This window comes from Myodes glareolus, chromosome 13, assembly GCF_982192425.1.
Source record: "Myodes glareolus chromosome 13, mMyoGla1.1, whole genome shotgun sequence".
In the NCBI taxonomy this organism is placed as follows: Eukaryota; Metazoa; Chordata; class Mammalia; order Rodentia; family Cricetidae; genus Myodes; species Myodes glareolus.
In genome coordinates, this window is record NC_142038.1 from 34,005,383 (window position 1) to 34,024,942 (window position 19,560).

The 19,560-nt window shown below is 36.8% G+C and overlaps 1 protein-coding gene across 9 annotated transcripts in view; it reads right to left on the reverse strand.

The window, feature by feature from the left end:
- Nucleotides 1-19,560, reverse strand: part of Csnk1g3 (casein kinase 1 gamma 3) — a 91,034-nt gene that overhangs the window by 29,515 nt on the left and 41,959 nt on the right. For all 9 annotated transcript variants that reach the window (XM_085699858.2, XM_085699856.2, XM_085699854.2 and 6 more), the window contains exons 5-6: nucleotides 18,327-18,475; nucleotides 16,287-16,521 (exon numbers count right to left, since the gene is read on the reverse strand). In XM_085699858.2, coding sequence (XP_085555984.1) covers nucleotides 16,287-16,521; nucleotides 18,327-18,475 — 384 coding nt within the window. The remainder of the gene's footprint in view (nucleotides 1-16,286; nucleotides 16,522-18,326; nucleotides 18,476-19,560) is intronic.

Consider the following 19,560-nt stretch of genomic DNA (forward strand, 5'->3'; position numbering starts at 1 on the left):
GTAAGCACAAGACCCTAAGTTTGAATTCCCAGCAAGCACATATGGCTGCCACTGCTGCAACCCAGGACTTGGAGAAACAGGCAGAAGCAAACAGTCCCCAGTAGCTTGTTAGCTAAAAAGGCAAGTGTTCAGTTCCATGAGAGACTATCATGAGGCAATAAAGGAAAGCCCTGATGACAGGTTCTGGACTCCACGTGTGCTGCATACTTGCACACTCACATGCATATAATATACACACACATACACACACACACACACACACACACACGAAATTAAAATTTTAAAACCATGAATTGTATGATCATCTCAGAGACATAAAAAGCATTTGAGAAATCTAACATGCATTCATCATAAAAATTCTCAGCAACCACAGTAATGTCTCAGTGACTATGCGTTTCCCAGCTTGATCTTGGCTTGATCCTAAGCACCACAAAACATTGTTTTAAATAAAAATTCAGCAAAATAAGTTATAGAAATTTATTTAGTCTAACAAAAAACAACTATGAAAAACCTGTAACATTCTTTTTTTCTTAGTCTTTTCATTCACTTTATTTTATGTAGTACTTAGTATGATCCCTAGGGTCTTGGGGATACTAGACAAGCTAAACTCCCAGCTCTTCTTCCATTTTTTTCCACCCTTGTTTGCTTTTTCTTGAAATCAGTTCTCATAAACTTTTCCAAAATGATCTGGAACTTACACTTATTAGCCTAGATGGGACTTGACTTTGTACTCTTACTGCCAATAGACTTGGCCTAAGTTAAATTTTAAATTATAAGAAACACAGCCTAAGGGTCAAGACCAAAACTAAAAATATCTACTACTTTATTTCTATTCATTATCATACAGAAAATCCTCTTTTTCTTTTTGTTTGGAAAAGGGTGTTATCAAGGCAAGGTTTCTCTGTGTAACAGCTCTGGCTGTCCTGGAACTCTTTTTTTACACCAGGCTGGCCACAAACTCACAGAGATCCACCTGCCTCTGCCTCTGCCTCTGCCTCTGCCTCCCAAGTGCTAGGATTAAAGGTGTGTGCCACCAGACCAAATGGAAAAATTCTTGACAGTACAAAGAAAGCAAGAAAAACATCATTTAATTACTTAAGTGTATTTGTGACCCAATAAGACGGCTCAATGAAACAACCCTGGTGACTCTAGCATCCACATAAAGGGATGAGAGAATTAACTCCACAAAGATGTCCTCTGACCTCCACATGAGTACCATGGCATGTGCAACTCACACACACATATGCATGCATAAAATAAAGTATAATAGCAAAAATTTTAAAGCTGTCCAGTTTGGAAAAAGATGTTATTTTTATTGACAACATAAACAAACAATGCAGAAATTTTAAGTAATCTGTAAAATACGCAAACTAGTGAGTTTATTAAAGTTCCAGGATACAAGATCAATATAGGAATCAGACAGATTTCTATACTAGCAATGAACAATCAGAAAAATTTAAAAACTAACATCTTTATACAATAGTATCAAAACTCAGAAAATATACAAATTTACCAATATAAAAATTTATCAGAACAAGAGAGAGAGAGAGAGAGAGAGAGAGAGAGAGAGAGAAAGAGAGAGAGAGAAAGTGAAATAGCATATGCTGACAAAGACTTGAAGGAACTAACTCCCCTAAATTGTTCTCTGCCCTTCCTAATGCACAATACCCCCTCCACATAGACTATATTATATATGTATACATACACATAATATAATTTTAGCCTTACAATAGAATTCTTTGTTAAAGAAAGAAACAGCACAAAAAACCACTTCTGTTCTACCAGAATGGTACTTAGTTACCATGTTGTCAACGAAAAAAAAATCATACAGTGACCTCACCTGTATCACTCCATCAAAGGATAGTATTAGATTCATAATCTACAAGGCATTATAAATTCAAGCCATAAATATAAGCTAGTAAAGTAAGCGAACTATTAAAACTTAATCTAAACCCCTTCTACCTTCATAATTGATTTCTTTGTGTTCTTTTACCAAGTGGGAAGTAACAGAAGTCACAAGAAAGCTTTCTCTTTGAACCAGAGTGACTAAGGAACACCCTTCAAGTTTGCAAGAGTTCTGTTTCATGAAAAAGATCTCTCACAGGCTATTAGGTTCTTATTAAAACCTGGTCACATTTCTTCTAAAGTACTTAACTGAAAAGGCCTGTTTGAAATTGGGTATTTCCCTCAAAGTCATAATTTATTATGCGAATTTCTAAAAATTAGAAATGGAGAATTTATTAAAGTACAGTTAAAATTTCTTATAAATTCAAAGCAATTTAACTCATATAATTCATTTAAACTATTACTCATTAGAAATATATGCATTACATCAACATAATGCATTTTAAAGGCCTAAAATGTATCAGATGTTTTAAGTTATAACTTCACTGAAAGTAGAAATTATCTCAAATCTGGAGTGCAGGCTCAGAAAAATTAGGTCACTGCCAGCGCTTACCAGGGCAGGGTTCAATGCACTTTTGTGCATTGTGTGCAGTTGTGAGAGCCTAGCAATGAAATAAAGTTTGCTGCAAATCCCCTGCAATGTTTTTCCATTAAAAACTCAGTATTATTTTTCCCCAATTAGATATGATAGTACTATTCAAATACCTGTAATTGTCCATATCAACTACATTATAAATTATATCATTATACTAAATTATAAATTATATAAATTAATTATATAATTATATGAAAATTAGATAATTATACCAGAAAAACCTTTTCTCATTGAATCAAATTTATCTCTTTCAACATAGAACATGGCAAATGGCTTGTTGAGAAGCAGGAATAGTATAAAAATAAACTTATAAAAAATAAACTTATTACTTCATTTCCTACCAAAAAACAACAAAGGCAAAAGACAAGTACCAACTGGTACAGAACTCAAAGAAAAAAAACTCAAGAGAGTAAAATTTATTTTTTGTACATATAAAGCTAAAAAATCTACTACATATAAGTAAAGGCTATATTTAGGAGTTAGACAGATGGATCAATGCTTAAGAGAGCTTGCTATTCTCCTAAAGGACCTGAGTTCAAGTCCCGCCACCCACAATGGGCAATGCACAACCACCTATAACTTCCAGGATACCCAAGATCCTCTTCTGGCCCCACAGACAACTGTATTTTATGTAAATACTATTATACAACACACATGTATACACATAATTAAAAATAAAAACATCTTTTGAGATAGCTTTATTTAATATTTCCTAATAAAATGTTTTATTAGTTTTATCTACCCAATAATAAACAGAATTTGTCACAAAATTCACTGAACTCACGCTTTTTGAAACTACATAAAAAAGATGAGCTTTCGCTTTTTCCCAATGACAGTACAAGGGCAGAGACTATACGTTTGTAATCCCAGCATTCTGGAGGCAAAAACAGGAGACTGCTGAATTCAAACCTAGCCTGATAAACACAACTGGGTTCCAAGTCACCCTGGGCAAAAAGTGAGTTCCAAACACACTGGCTACACAGGAAGACCGTCTCAACATAAAGGAAACAAAACAATTATGTAGCAAAATATGCAGTAACAACTCCCTCACGAGATACACAACTCAACACTATCAAAAAAAAAAAAACCTAAAACAGCGACATTTCTTTTCTAAGAAAGAACCCAGCACATATATTCACTTAACTACTAAGCAAGATCGTTCTTAAAATTTCTTTCAATTTAGATAAAATTTACTATGTCTGGCTTACAAGGAAAACAAATCCAAATAAGAAAAGCTAGGTGCCTCCACAAAGAACCACATACATACAACAAGGCAAAAGTAAGACAAAATAAAAAAAAACTCAAGAAAAATAAAAATACAATGTGTTTTCTCCAGATTTGTGTGTGTGTGTGTGTGTGTGTGTGTGTGTGTGTGTGTGTGTGTGTGTGAGAGAGAGAGAGAGAGAGAGAGAGAGAGAGAGAGAGATAATATTTAACTTCAAATAATTTCAACAGGCTGAGGAGCTCTTCCCAGAGAGGTGAGTGGGTGTTCGCCTGGGCAGCCTGCCTGTCCAGGAAGAGAGCACAGCCCCTTCCCACTCAGCTTCTGTGGCAGGGTCTTCGGTGTTCCACGGGACCCCTCCCTCCCCCCACTGCTGCTGGCCCTTTGACTCCTGGGTCCTGGGAAGACCAGCTAACCCTGTTGCACTGCTGAGGAGTCCTATCCAGAGAGTGCTGAGAAGTCCTACCCAGAGAGTGTTGAGGAGTTCTATCCAGAAAGTGCTGAGGAGCTTCATCCAGAGTGGATGAGATGGGCAGGCGCCAATGCAAGAATTCCTCGAACAACCTGAAAGGCAACATGACATCTCCAGAATCCAGGAAGCTCGAAACTAGAAGAATTGAACACCCTACTCCAGAAGAAATAGAAGAAATCGACTCTAAGCGGATCTTTATGAAAATAATAGAGGAACTTAAACAGGAGGTGAAAATCTGCCGTAAAGAAATGGAAGATAAGTATAACAAAAAGATTGAGGAAATGAATAAAGAAATGGAAGAGAAATATACCAAAAAGTTTGAAGAAATGAGTAAATCCGTAAATGAAATTCTGGGAAACCAAGAAAAAACAATCAAACAGGTAATAGAAACAGTTCAAGATTTGAAAACTGAAATGGAGTCAATGAAGAAATCACAAACCGAGGGCTGGCTGGCTATGGAAAATCTAGGTAAACGAACAGAGACTTCAGAAACAAGCATAACCAACAGAATACAAGAGATAGAAGAAAGAATCTCAGACTCTGAGGACACCATAGAGAAATTAAATACTCTGACCAAAGAAAACAGCAAATCCAACAAATTCTCATCACAAAACATTCAGGAACTGTGAGACACAATAAAAGAACCAAATCTAAGAATAATAGGAGTAGAAGAAGGAGAATTGCAGATCAAAGGTCCAGAAAATATACTCAACAAAATTATAGAAGAAAACTTTCCCATCCTAAAGAACGATATTCCTATGAAGGTTCAAGAAGCATACAGAACACCAAATAGACTGGATCAGAAAAAAACATCTCCTCGCCATATGATAATCAAAACACAAAGCATTCAGACTAAAGAAAGGATATTGAGAGCTGCAAAGGAAAAAGGTCAAGTAACTTATAAAGGTAAACCTATCAGACTTACACCAGACTTCTCGATGGAAACCATGAAAGCCAGAAGGTCGTGGATAGAGGTACTGCAGAAACTGAGAGACCATGGATACAAGCCCAGACTACTATACCCAGCCAAGCTATTGTTCACTATCAACGGAGAAAACAAAATATTCCAGGATAAAAACAAATTTAAACAATACGTAGCTACTAATCCAGCCTTACAGAGAATATTAGAAGGAAAATCACAACCCAAGGAACCCAACATTCCCAACACGGCCTACACTAACTCAGACATCTAGCGATCCTTCACAAGCACAACTCAAAGAAGGAAAACACATACACTCTACTACCTAAAAAAATGACCGGAGTCATCAATCACTGGTCATTAATAACACTTAATATCAATGGACTCAACTCACCTATAAAGAGGCACAGAGTTAGAGATTGGATACGAAAACAGGATCCAACATTCTGCTGTTTACCAGAAACACACCTCAACCACAAAGACAGACACCTACTCAGAGTAAAGGGTTGGGAAAAGGTTTTCCAAGCAAATGGACCTAAGAAACAAGCGGGTGTGGCCATTCTAATATCTAACAAAATCGACTTCAAACTAAAATCAATCAGAAGAGATGGAGATGGACATTTCATACTCATAACAGGAACAATTCATCAGGAAGAAGACTCAATCTTGAATATCTATGCCCCTAATATAAAGGCACCCACATATGTAAAAGAAACTCTTCTAGAACTCAAGGCAGTCATCAAACCACACACACTAATAGTAGGAGACTTCAACACTCCTCTCTCACCAATGGACAGGTCAATCAGACAGAAACCTAACAGAGAAATAAGAGATTTATTGGAGGTACTGAATCAAATGGACTTAACAGACATCTATAGAACACTCCACCCAAATAGGAAAGAATATACCTTCTTCTCTGCAGCTCATGGAACCTTCTCGAAAATTGACCACATACTCGGTAACAAAGCAAACTTCCACAGATACAAAAAAATATTAGTAACCACCTGTGTCTTGTCAGATCACCATGGACTAAAATTAGAATTCAACAACAATGGTACCCCCAGGAAGCCAACAAACTCATGGAAGTTGAACAGTCAACTACTAAATCACCCCTGGGTCAAGGAAGAAATAAAGAAATTAAACTCTTCCTTGAATTTAATGAAAACAAAGACACAACATACTCAAACCTATGGGACACTATGAAAGCAGGGCTAAGAGGAAAGTTCATAGCACTAAGTGCCCAATTAAAGAAAACAGAGAAAGCACACATTGGAGACTTAACAGCACACTTGAAAGCTCTAGAAAAAAAAGAAGCTGATTTACCCAGGAGGAGTAGAAGACTGGAAATAATCAAACTGAGGGCTGAAATCAACAAAATAGAAACACAGAAAACAATCCAAAGAATCAATGAAACAAAAAGCTGGTTCTTGGAGAAAATCAACAAGATTGACAAACCCCTATCCAAACTAATCAAACGGCAGAGAGAGTACTTCCAAATTAATAGGATCAGAAATGAAAAGGGGGACATAACCACAGACACAGAGGAAATTCAGAGAATCATTAGATCTTACTACGAAAGTTTATATGCCACAAAGTTGGAAAATGTAAAAGAAATGGACACTTTTTTAGATAAGTACCATATACCAAAGTTGAACCAAGAACAGGTGAACAATCTAAATAGACCTGTTAGTCGTGAAGAATTAGAAGCTGTTATCAAAAATCTCCCTACCAAAAAAAAGCCCAGGACCAGATGGTTTCAATGCAGAATTCTACCAGAACTTCCAGGAAAAGCTAATACCTATACTCCTTAATGTATTCCATAATATAGAAACAGAAGAGTCACTGCCAAACTCCTTTTATGAAGCTACAGTCACCCTAATACCAAAACCACACAAAGACACAACCAAGAAAGAGAATTACAGGCCAATCTCACTCATGAACATCGATGCGAAAATTCTCAATAAAATACTGGCAAACTGAATCCAAGAACACATTAGAAAAATTATCCATTATGATCAAGTAGACTTCATCCCAGAGATGCAGGGATGGTTCAACATACGCAAATCTATCAATGTAATCCATCATATAAATAAACTGAAAGAAAAAAAACCATATGATCATTAATTGGATGCTGAAAAAGCATTTGACAAAATTCAACACCCATTTATGATAAAGGTGTTGGAGAGACTGGGGATACAAGGATCATACCTAAATAAAATAAAAGCAATATACAGCAAGCCGACAGCTAACATCAAATTGAATGGAGAGAAACTCAGAGCCTTTCCACTAAAATCAGGAACGCGACAAGGCTGTCCACTCTCTCCATACCTCTTCAATATAGTGCTTGAAGTTCTAGCAATAGCAATAAGACAACATAAGGAGATCAAGGGGATTCGAATTAGAAAGGATGAAGTTAAACTTTCGTTATTTGCTGACGATATGATAGTGTACATAAGAGACCCCAAAAACTCTACCAAAGAACTCCTACAGCTGATAAACACCTTTAGTAATGTAGCAGGATACAAGATCAACTCCAAAAAATCAGTGGCCCTCCTATACACAAAGGATAAAGAAGCGGAGAGGGAAATCAGAGAAACATCACCTTTCACAATAGCCACAAATAGCATAAAATATCTTGTGGTTAATCTAACCAAGGGAGTGAAAGACCTATTTGACAAGAACTTTAAGCTTTCGAAGAAAGAAATTGAGGAGGATACCAGAAAACGGAAAGACCTCCCCTGCTCTTGGATTGGGAGAATCAACATAGTAAAAATGGCAATTCTACCAAAAGCAATCTATAGATTCAATGCAATCCCCATCAAAATCCCATCAAACTTCTTCACAGACCTTGAGAGAACAATAATCAAGTTTATATGGAAAAACAAAAAACCCAGGATAGCCAAAACAATCTTATACAATAAAGGAACTTCTGGAGGCATTACCATCCCTGACTTCAAACTCTATTACAGAGCTACAGTATTGAAAACGGCTTGGTATTGGCTTCTTATAGAAGTCGACCTATGGAATCAAATAGAAGACCCGGATAATAACCCACAAACCTATGAACACCTAATTTTCGACAAGGGAGCTAAAGGTATACAATGGAAGAAGGAAAGCATCTTTAACAAATGGTGCTAGCATAACTGAATGTCAACCTGTAGAAGAATGAAAGTAGATCCATATCTATCACCATGCACAAAACTCAGGTCCAAATGGATTAAAGACATCAACATCAATCTGTCCACTTTGAACCTGATAGAAGAGAAAGTGGGAAGTAGTCTACAAGATATAGGCACAGGAGGCCACTTCCTAAGTAGGACCTCAGTAGCACAGACAATAAGAGAAACAATGAATAAATGGGACCTGCTGAAACTGAGAAGCTTCTGTAAGGCAAAGGACACTGTCAGTAAGACAAAAAGGCTGCCTTCTGACTGGGAGAAGATCTTCACCAACCCCACATCTGACAAAGGTCTGATCTCCAAAATATACAAAGAACTCAAGAAACTAGACACTAAAACTCTAATTAACCCAATTAAAAAATGGGGTACTGATGTGAACAGAGAATTCACAACAGATGAACTTCGAATGGCCAGAAGACACTTAAGGTCATGCTCAACCTCCTTAGCGATCAGGGAAATGCAAATCAAAACCACTTTGAGATACCATCTTACACCTGTCAGAATAGCTAAAGTCAAAAACACCAACGATAGCCTATGCTGGAGAGGATGTGGGGTGAGGGGAACACTCATCCATTGTTGGTGGGAATGCAAACTCGTGCAGCCACTGTGGAAATCAGTGTGGCGGTTTCTCAGGAAACTGGGAGTCAACCTCCCTCAGGACCCAGCAATTCCACTCTTGGGAATATACCCTAAAGATTCCCTAACATACTACAAAAGCATTTGTTCTACTATGTTCATAGCAGCACTATTTGTAATAGCCAGAACCTGGAAACAGCCTAGGTGCCCCTCAATAGAAGAATGGGTAAAAAAGGTGTGGAACATATACACATTAGAGTTTTACTCAGCGGTAAAAAACAATGACATCTTGAATTTTGCATGCAAATGGATGGAAATAGAAAACGCTTTACTGAGTGAGGTGAGCCAGACCCAAAAAGAGGAACACGGTATGTACTCACTCATAAGTGGATTCTAGCCATAGTTAAAGGTCTTTGAGTCTATAATTGGTGATCCTAGAGAAGCTAGATAAGAAGGTGAACCTGAAGAAAATTTATATAGTTATCCTCCTGGATAATAGAACTAGGCAAAATTGCCAAGCAAACTCGGGTGCATGGGGGGTGGGGGGTGGACATAAGGGAAGATGGTTGGGGAGAGGGGAGAGGGCGAGAATTGGGGATGGCTTGGGGGAATGGGAGGGGGGAGGGAGGAAGGATGGCTATGGGAGCAGGGAAGTTTATATCGCAACTAAGAGAGCCATTCTAGGGTTTGCAAGAGACTTGATTCTGGAGGGGTTCCCAGTAAAAATTAAATAAAAATAAATAAATAAATAAATAAAAAGAAAAAGAAAAAAAAAGAAAAAGAAAACGCTTTACTGAGTCAGGTAAGCCAGACCCAAAAAGAGGAATAAGGTATGTATTCACTCATAAGTGGATTCTAGCCATAATTAAAGGTCTTTGAGCCTATTATTCGTGATCCTAGAGAAGCTAAATAAGAAGGTGAACCTGAAGAAAATTCAGGTAGTTTTCCTCCTGGAGATTGGAAATAGACAAGTGTTCCAGGTAACCACGGGTGCATGGGGGGTTGGGAGGGTAGTTGGAAGGGGAGAGGGTTAGAGAGAAGGGAGCAGGGGAGGAAGGGGGAATGCTCGGGAGACTGGGGGGGGGAGGGAGGAAGGATAGATATGGGTTCAGGGAAGAATATATCTCAACTATGGAAATCAGTTTAGGGTTTACTAGAGACTTGACTGTAAATGGGATCCCAGGTCCAAGGAGAGATCCCCAGATTATTCTCTGGACAGAGGAGAGGGTACCTGAACTGGCTTTGGCCCATAACCATACTGATGAATATTTTGCTTATCACCATAGATCCATCATCTGGCAATGGATGAAGATAGGGACAGGGACCCACGTTGGAACACTGGATTTAACTCCCTAGGTCCAAGCGAGAAGCAGAAGGAAGAAGAACGTGAGCAGGGAGGGCAAGATCAGAGGGAACCTTCATCCAGCGATGGATGGCGATGCAGACGGAGACCCACATTGGAGCACCGGACTGAGCCCCCCAAGGTCCAAAGGAGGAGCAGAAGGAGGAAGAACATGAAAAAGGAAATCAGAACCGCAAGGGGAGCGATCACCCACTGATACAAGGGGACTGATCTAATGAGAGTTCACCAAGGCCAGTTGACTGGGACTGAAGGAGCGCTTGATCCAACCAGATTCTCTGGAGGAGGCTGGATTCCCTGAATGTGGCTGGCCCGAAGTCTTTTTAAAAAGCCATTGACAATGACTCTGGGACTTGTTTCCTCTGCATATTCTGGATTTTTGGAGATCCAGTCTGTTTGGATACTCACCTTCCTGGACCTGGAGGGAGCGGGGAGGAACTTGAACTACCCACAGGGCAGGAAACCCTGACTGCTCTTAGGGATGGAGAGGGAAGAGGAGAGGGAGTGGGGGGAGTGGAAGGGTGTTGGGAGGAGGGGTAAAAATGGAAACTTTTATATTTTAATAAAAAAAATAAAAAAATTAAAAAAAAATAATAATTTCAACAAGAAAAGATATAAAAGGGAAGAAGAGTGATCCAAGAATTAAAACAATTAACCTCAAAGCAACAGTCTAAAAAGCTATTCAACAGTCGACCCTTAATTAGAGCTAACATAAAACAAGTCAACATAAAAATATCAAGTCACAGTGGAAAGCCGCATCTGTCACACAGCTTTATGAGGTGTTCACTTTGGACAGTGACATAAGTAGATAGACAAAAATATTAACTAAATCACCCTGTTTGTCTTCTGAGCATAAATGACCTTATGCCATATAAGGTCAACAGATATTATAAAAATAAAAAGCTATATAATGTGGTTTTTACACTATTCATCTATAATAAAGTGGAAATACCTTAAATATTATACTCTGCTATAGATTTAATAGATTAAATATTATACTCTGCTACTCATCAAAAGGAAAAATGTTTATATAATGGTCCAATGACCAAGTCTCTATTTTCATGTAAATAGAGAAATGCAAACAACTGAAATAATTACTTGATATGGGAGTCCCCTCCGTGTGCTGTGACTACTACTAATGAATAAAGAAACTGCCTTGGTCTTTTGATAGGGAAGAATTTAGGTAGGCAGAGAGGACTGGACTGAATTCTGGGAGGAAGAAGGTAGAATCAGGGAGACGTCATGGAGCCGCAGGAGATAGACATGCTGAAACTTTGCTGGTAGGCCACAACCTCGTAGTGATATACAGATTAATAGAAATGGGTTAAATTAATATAAGAGTTAGCCAATAAGATGCTAGCTAGAGCTAATGGGCCAAGCAGTGATTTAATTAATAGTTTCTATGTGATTATTTCAGTTCTGGGAGGTAGAAACAAATAAGCGACCACCCCGCAACAAACTGGCACCCTCGTGGCCAACTAAATCCATGTAAAACTTGAGAAGGCTTGAAAAGGAATTCTAGACAAAAAAAAAAAAAAATAGAGTTTAACACAGCTTTCTGTTGTTTGCTGGTGGCTTGCCACAGCTCCCTTAAGAGGGGTTTTCCTGACTTAGGAGCAGCGGCAGAAAAAAAGCTGAGCCGTTTTGAAATGCAGGCTTTCTGGGATGTGCTGCGGCGCAACCACTGGCTCTTTCAGTATTTGGATGGGGTTTGTGAAAAACGTGCTGCAACTTGCTTGATGGCAACGTGGACCAGGTTTGTGCCGGGAACTGGGTGCAAGGCTCAGAGGTGCAAGCAGCTCTGACAGGAGCAAGCAGGCAGTACCATATATATCAATGTAATGGTGCAGCTTAAGTTTTAGACAGGGTGGGGCAAGCACACAGTACCATATTTGACCTAGTAATGTAGCAGCTTAAGTTTTAAGAAGAGCTTACCATTTTAAAAGGACAGTAAAGAATTACAGATAACACAATAAGGACATATTCAGACATGAAAGAACTCTAAATGAGACACAGTGTTGGATAAATGTATGTAGGCTTGAGAGAGAGAAGAAAAAGAGTACAGAGAGTTAAAAAAGAAGTAAATGATTTAAGAAAAAAGTCTTTAAAGAGACAGAGTACAGATAGTCATAGATTAAAAGGAGAAAAGAAAAATAAGCCATGGAAAAATGGAAAATTCACAGAAAGTCTGGATTATGTATATTATTGTGTTATCTTTGAATTTTTTGAGTATGAATGAGCTAAGTACAGAGAGACATTTCATTGTATGGACTGCTAGGCTAAACCAGCATGTATATTATAAAGGTATCATGACCTCCAAATTTGGTTCTAAGGATAAACTGCTTGGGAAAAGAGGTTCTTCTCTTGTTCCCACAGAAGATGAGAACCTGTTGACTGCTTCCAGATCAATTATGGTCTCATGGAACAAGACCCTCTGAAAGATTGCTGTGAACACTCCCACAAAGAAAATCCTTTGTCTAACTGTTGACTGATATGAACCTAGCACACAGGATACACCACTAAAGACCTGATTAATAGCATCCCCAAATAGCAGGAAGTACTACTACCATACGAAAGAACTATGCCTACATTACCAAATATTGTTTATAATTGTTTACATTTAAACGGGGTATGTTATAGAGATTTGCATTGGTATGGATCTTGGTTTATTGATACAAATTTAAGGTCAATTTTGTTATATGTATATTTCTGCTAAAAAATGTAATGTATAATTAAAAAATAAAAGTTAATAGATAATCATCTATAATAGTCAAGCTTGTAGATTTTCTAGATGTATAGAGATATATTTCAGATGGATAGGCATCCTTCAAACCTTTCAAACACTTTAGAATATGGCATTTTAAAATGTTTAAAAACTTAAGATTTTTCATGACATTGAGACACATCTGCACCAAACTACTTCAAGAGGAAGTCAGGCATCGAAGAAGCTACTTATGGAGTTGGTTAGCCATAAGAGCAAGAACCTGCTCTTGCCTGAACTGCTTAACTGGACATGCAATACCTGCAGAGAAATGACTGCTGAACTTGCCTAATGGTGAGAGATGATCCTTTGGGGTTCCTGCTTCATAAAACTGTCTGCGCAATATTCTGCAGGATACAGAAGTGTCTCAACTACCTTTGAAATTTCCTGCTTCAAGGAAAAGTCTTCCGGATACTATGGGCCAGTAGGCTGAAGATGGATGCCCCAACGGTACAGAAGAACTTTAGGTGATTGTCCAGGCAGTGCATGTTTCTGTCAATTCGAGAGTTTTGGAAGCTGCTTACAATGCATTTCCTGTTTACTTAGGTAATAATATATCCTTCTGGAGTCTTTGATGGAGTTGAAGAATTTATAGTTATAGTTTTCCTTAGTTATGATAAAAGATAAAGTAGCTATAAATATTGTAACTGTAATTCTTGCTTGATACCTGTTATATGTAATTTTACCATGTTAAAGTTAAAACCTTCCTTTTTATTTAAACAGAAAAGAGAAGGTGATGTGGGATTCCCCTTTGTATGCTGTGATTACCATCAATGAATAAAGAAACTGCCTTGGCCTGTTGATAGGACTGACCTTAGGTAGGCGGAGAGGACTGGACTGAATGCTGAGAAGAAGAAGGTAGAGTCAGAGAAGCGCCATGGAGTCACCAGAGTCAAACATGCCGAATCTTTGCCGGCAAGCCACTGCTTCGTGGCAATATACAGATTAATAGTAATGGGTTAAATTAATATAAGAGTTAGCCATTAAGAAGCTAGAGCTAATAGGCCAAGCAGTGATTTAATTAATACAGTTTCTGTGTGATTACTTTGGTTCTGGGCGGCTAGGATAAGCAAGTGGCCTCCCTGCAACAATTACTGATGCCTTAAAGGTAATCAATCACTAACAGGCTGTGGAGGCAGTTCGTCAATTCAGCAATTGCATAGCAGGTGCAAGGGCCTGAGTTTGACCCTCTAGCACTGCAAGAACAAAGAAAAGAAAAAGAAATTTAAAAAATGGAAGAAAAGAGCAGCGTGGAAAAGAAGCAAAGGAGAGGGATATGGAGAAAACTGGGTTGTTAAGATCCAGGGAATGTTGAGAAGGCTTCAAGTAGACACATATAAAAGAAAAATCACATTCAAGACTCACGTTTTCTCTGTCCTCTTCCTTTTTTATTGGTTTCTCACTCTTCACCAAGCCATGTACTTTAAATTTAATAAACATGAAATACCCATGTCCACAGCATCACAATATGACAGCATGTACAGAGTGCATCCAAACACATGCCACTTTATAACTCACGTGTTCTGGCAAACAAGCACTTCCTCATTACCCATCTACATTAGACTTGCTAAGTAGGTCTTGAAAAGTAAATCTTATAGCTTTTGATGTCTGAACATTACTACAAGAGTTAAATGCCACTTCTCCCAAGCTCTGAAGGCCTTTCCTAACAATGACAAAAATTTACTTTGTCTTTTCTACAAATAGAAAGCTGCTACATGTACCATTGTTTACACGAAGAAAAACATTAGCCCATAAGGAAGCTGTGATGTCATATTTTACAATAAAATGGTTGTGAAACTTTGTTAGCTATTTTGAAATAGTCTGTAACAGTTCCCATGAAATGAGCATTTCTCAGACAATGCACATGCAAAAATGGGTGTGACTGGTTTTAGAAGAACACCCAATTGTGTTTTTAACCTGTCAGGAGAGTTTGCTATTGAAAGGACTCACCAAAAATATTATCTCAATAAAGCCTGTCTTTTATCATTTTATGCCTGAAGCTGTGCTTCAAGACAGAGGCAGACTCCCATTTCTCACACAGCATAGATGTTTAAAGAAGAAGGTATCATGAGGCTAGTAACAGGCAGGCTGCCAGCAACAAAGCCAAATGCTATAATTCAGAGTTGAGCAGCAGAGCAAAGACATGCAGTCTGCAACAGGTAAGCTGAGAAAAGCTGGTGGAGGTGAAGCAAAGACCGGAAGTTGGAAGTTGACTGGACAGCTCCTAGGGTCCTGTCGACATCTTATTTTATACGGTATGTCAGTGGTTCTTAACCTTCCCGATGGAGTGACTCTTCAATACAGTTAGTTCTTCATGTTGTGGTGACCCCCCCAACCATAAAATTATTTTCTACTTCATAAGTGCAATTTTGGTACTGTTATTTTACATTCCTGCTATAAAGTTAGACCCGATCTCAAAAAAATTCAAAGAATAACATACTCACATAACTTCAAAGATCTATATACAATATGCTTTTTAGCTACCAAGGGAAAATATACTTTCCTGGAGAAACTAAGCACACATCACCTCAATAAGTGAAAAGACCCAGTTGGATATCACACCAAATGACCCTGACACAATACCCAGACTTTCATGCTTCCTCATGGATGTGTATTAAACATGCAACAGCTAAACAAGAAAAAAATTAAGAGATCCAAACCAAGAACATTCTAAAATAATGTCCTTGCTCTGACAAATTATTAAGATTAAGACCTATAAAGAAAGATAAAGAAAGGACAGGACATAGACCTGATTTTTTTAAAAATGACTAAAGCTATAAAACAAACTGAATTGAAAAAACAAACAAACAAAAACATAAAAATGCTATATGGCTGATATTTTACTCTTTATACACATATGAAGTGCATTTTTAAAATTAATAACTTGGTCAAAGCCATACAGTTAAGAAAAATATTCTAGCCAGCATTAGTACCAGCTCTAATGTTATTAGCATTATACCCAATTAGTAAGGTTGTTACTAACCTGGCAAGCTGTATAAAAGAGCTATAATCTGAATTCAGTTAAAACTGGGCATTACTTCATATTATTTAAAAGAAATATTCAAATGGGTTCCCTAATTGTATCAAGGTTGGGCATTTCAAGCTATCACAGAAAACATTTACCATATACATGACCTTATTTTTAAAGTATTATCAAAATATAAACAAAAGAAAACTATGGGCATGTGGTGAACAAGAATTACAGTATGAGCTGTTGTAATCTGCAAAACCTGAAACACAGCCTATCCTGCTGACACAGCAGAATTCAAGTTTCCATACTTTCACATGTCCACATACCTTTTCCTAGATGTGTGTTTATGCTCATGTATCTAGCTGTTCCAGTAAGGCTTTTGTGTTCTCTGTATGGTATATGCTTCTTTGTCTCTGGATCAATATATTCCTTTGCCAACCCAAAATCTATAATATGAATGACTTGTTGGGTTTTGTTTCCTGGTCGTCCTATTAGAAAGTTCTCAGGTTTCACATCTCTGTATATCAAGTTCTTTGAGTGGACATACTCCATGCGAGAAATCTTAGTGGAAAAAGAGAAAAGGATTTTTATTTTAGATTTTCACTAGCGAACAAAATCATGACAAAAACATGACATAACTTTTACAATAAAAGTAACATTATAAAGAAAACAATTAGAAATTGTTTCAACCCTTTAACGTCAAAAAGATGTCAGTCTTCAGTTCCTCAAAGAGCATACATCCATTTATGACTTAAAATGTTTGTCTTTGCTGTTATGGTCACAGATAAACGAAAGCGTCTGGATTTTACAAATGCATTTCCTAGCAGCAAGTCAAACTCAATCACTATTTTCATGATAGCTTATAAAGTTAAAAAAAAAAAAACTTTACAGATTAAAACTAAAAACCTTAAATTCAAAACTAAAGACACACTCTTAAAGTTAACATTATTCTTTCTCAATTCAACATTCAGGCAATTTTTATAATCAAATAAAACTTAAAAATGTGATTTTTACCTATTAAAAAAATTAGCATCAAAAATTAACATTATTCAATATTTTTTTCATAAGAGATTTCATTTTTCCTAGCATTAAACACTTTAAAATCTTGAAACTGGAAAATGCTGAATTCCAACTATAATAATAAAGCATGTATTTTTTATTAATTTTATTAATATAAACACAAATATTTGTATTAACCACATATACATATACTATATTTATATATAAATAAATAAACTATGAATATAGCATACTTATATTAACCACTTTTCAGATTCTCAAACAATGTTTACCATACAAAAGAACAGAACTTTAGATACAAGGCAAATGTTCCATTTGTGGCAAACCTGGTTACCAGTGCCATGTCAACATAGAGTCCACGGGCCATTCCAATCTGTTTATTAACAAACTGTGGCTCATATTCCTGTAACCATGCCCTAATTAACAATATCTTTTGAGCACTTTCTAGGTCACAAAAATTCTTTTAATGCAGTCTTTAACAGCTATATATGACTTTATGACTGTTACCCAATTCACCCTGTTAGCTCACACCATAGAATGTTACTCATTATTTTACAATTCTATCTACACCTGTACATAAAACAATATTTTATTGACCTAAATATTTCCAACATAAATCTCTAGAAGTAGAATTAATAACTATGTGAATAAAACAATTTCAAGACTTTTGTAGCATCCTTATATTGCATTTATGTTAAAACTGTCTAAAACTCATCTCCAATGTTTCCTCATAGGTTCCCAGAAATTTAAATACTGAAGTATACTGCTCATTAACTCTTTTCTTCTTTTATTGAGTCATAAAAGTCAACTTTCAAGATTAAGATCTCTGTTTCTGAGGGTTCAAAGTTTTCATCTTACATATATTATAAAAACACCAACCCTTGAAGTATGTATCCTGTCCTTAAACAATTAAAATATTAATTTAGATACAACTAAAATGAACTTGACTCAGTAATTTTACATTCTATGCATCCTAGAAAGACAATATAAAAAGCAAAAACCATTTCTATTATATGAATCGAATGTTCCATATGAAGAGGTCAAAAAGCTTAAATAAAACTTTTACTTAAATATATGAACACCAGGCATGATGGTGTACACATACAAAACCAGCACTCGGGAAGTAGAGGCAGGAGGATCAGTAATTCAAGACCAACATACACTATATAGAAGTTTGAGACTAACCTCTGGTTACATGAGACTGAGTCTAAAAAAAACAATCAAAAATATAGAGAGACTGAGGAATAGGGCGAGGGAGGAACAAAGAGAGGGAAAGACAGAGAAATGGGGAAAACTTTTGATCAAAGTAGTTGTTCAAGCAAGTTCCAACACCCTGCTTTACTTACCAGTTGTATAGCTATCATAAGAACCGTTTTAAGAGAAAACGTTCTATCACAAAGATCAAACAAATCTTCCAAACTAGGTCCCAGCAGTTCCAGCACCATAGCGTTGTATTTACCACAAGGGCCAAAATAGTAAACTTGAGGTATACCATCTAGGAAAAAAGAAAAGTTATTTAATAATTCTATCATCTTATATACTAAGCCTTTTACCTGGAGAACCTATAAACAATATTTTAATTTTCCTAGTTTTAAGCACTTTAACAGTACATTTATTTTTTTCCAGGAGGAAAAAAAACCACCTTTTCTGATTAAACCTCCTTCTTCTCTAAACCCACTCCTCGATGTCCACATGGCAGCCCAGTACACCTGTAGAGTAGCTGTGTCTCTGAAACCATACAAAAAGTACTTTATAATATCTCTACAACCTCACCTGCTAAGCTTTATTAGCCTTCTTTATCTAGAGACTAAATAGAGGCTTAGACAGTAGGAAAGATGCTACTTTTATTGAACTAAGTAGTCACTGTTGTCTTTAATAACTCCATGTTTGATATCCTACCAAGATCAACCCAAATATCTTCCCTTAAGTATGGGAAATTCCTAAGACTTCACCCTTTCACCCTTATAATTAGGGGTATGTGTGTGAAGAAGTATAATACACAAACACACAAATGTGTACAGTCCCTATCAGCAGATCTTAAGTCAATCAAAAGACAGAGTGCAGGCCTAGATGGGTCTAACCTTATCTGATCCCAGCAGCATTAAAAGTTACTAATCTCTATGTTCTCAATTTAACAATCTATAGTAAAGCATTTCCACTCTTTAGTTTGTTCTTCCTGAACTGTAAGAGGTAAGTAAATTAGATCATCAAAGTCTGTCAATAATACAGGATATAAAAATGGACAGATTATAGAGTTTCTTACTTCCTTCTGACTCGCCATCCACTTTCTAATAAAGCTGTAGAGAAGTAATCTCTGAATAAAGTCTCAAATAACCGGGGTTATCATATGGCTAGTATTTTGTTGTCAGTGTTTTTCAAATGCTACCCAAAATGGAAAAACACTTAAGGGTCAACACTGTCTTTAATCACTAAATATTTATTAATCATTGATGACATCTTAATGGGAACATAGGACTATATTATGCATATAAAAAACCAAGTAAGATACCACAACTGAAGAAATGCAAAATTGGGTTACATTTTAAAAATCCATCAATATAACTCACATTCAATACAATG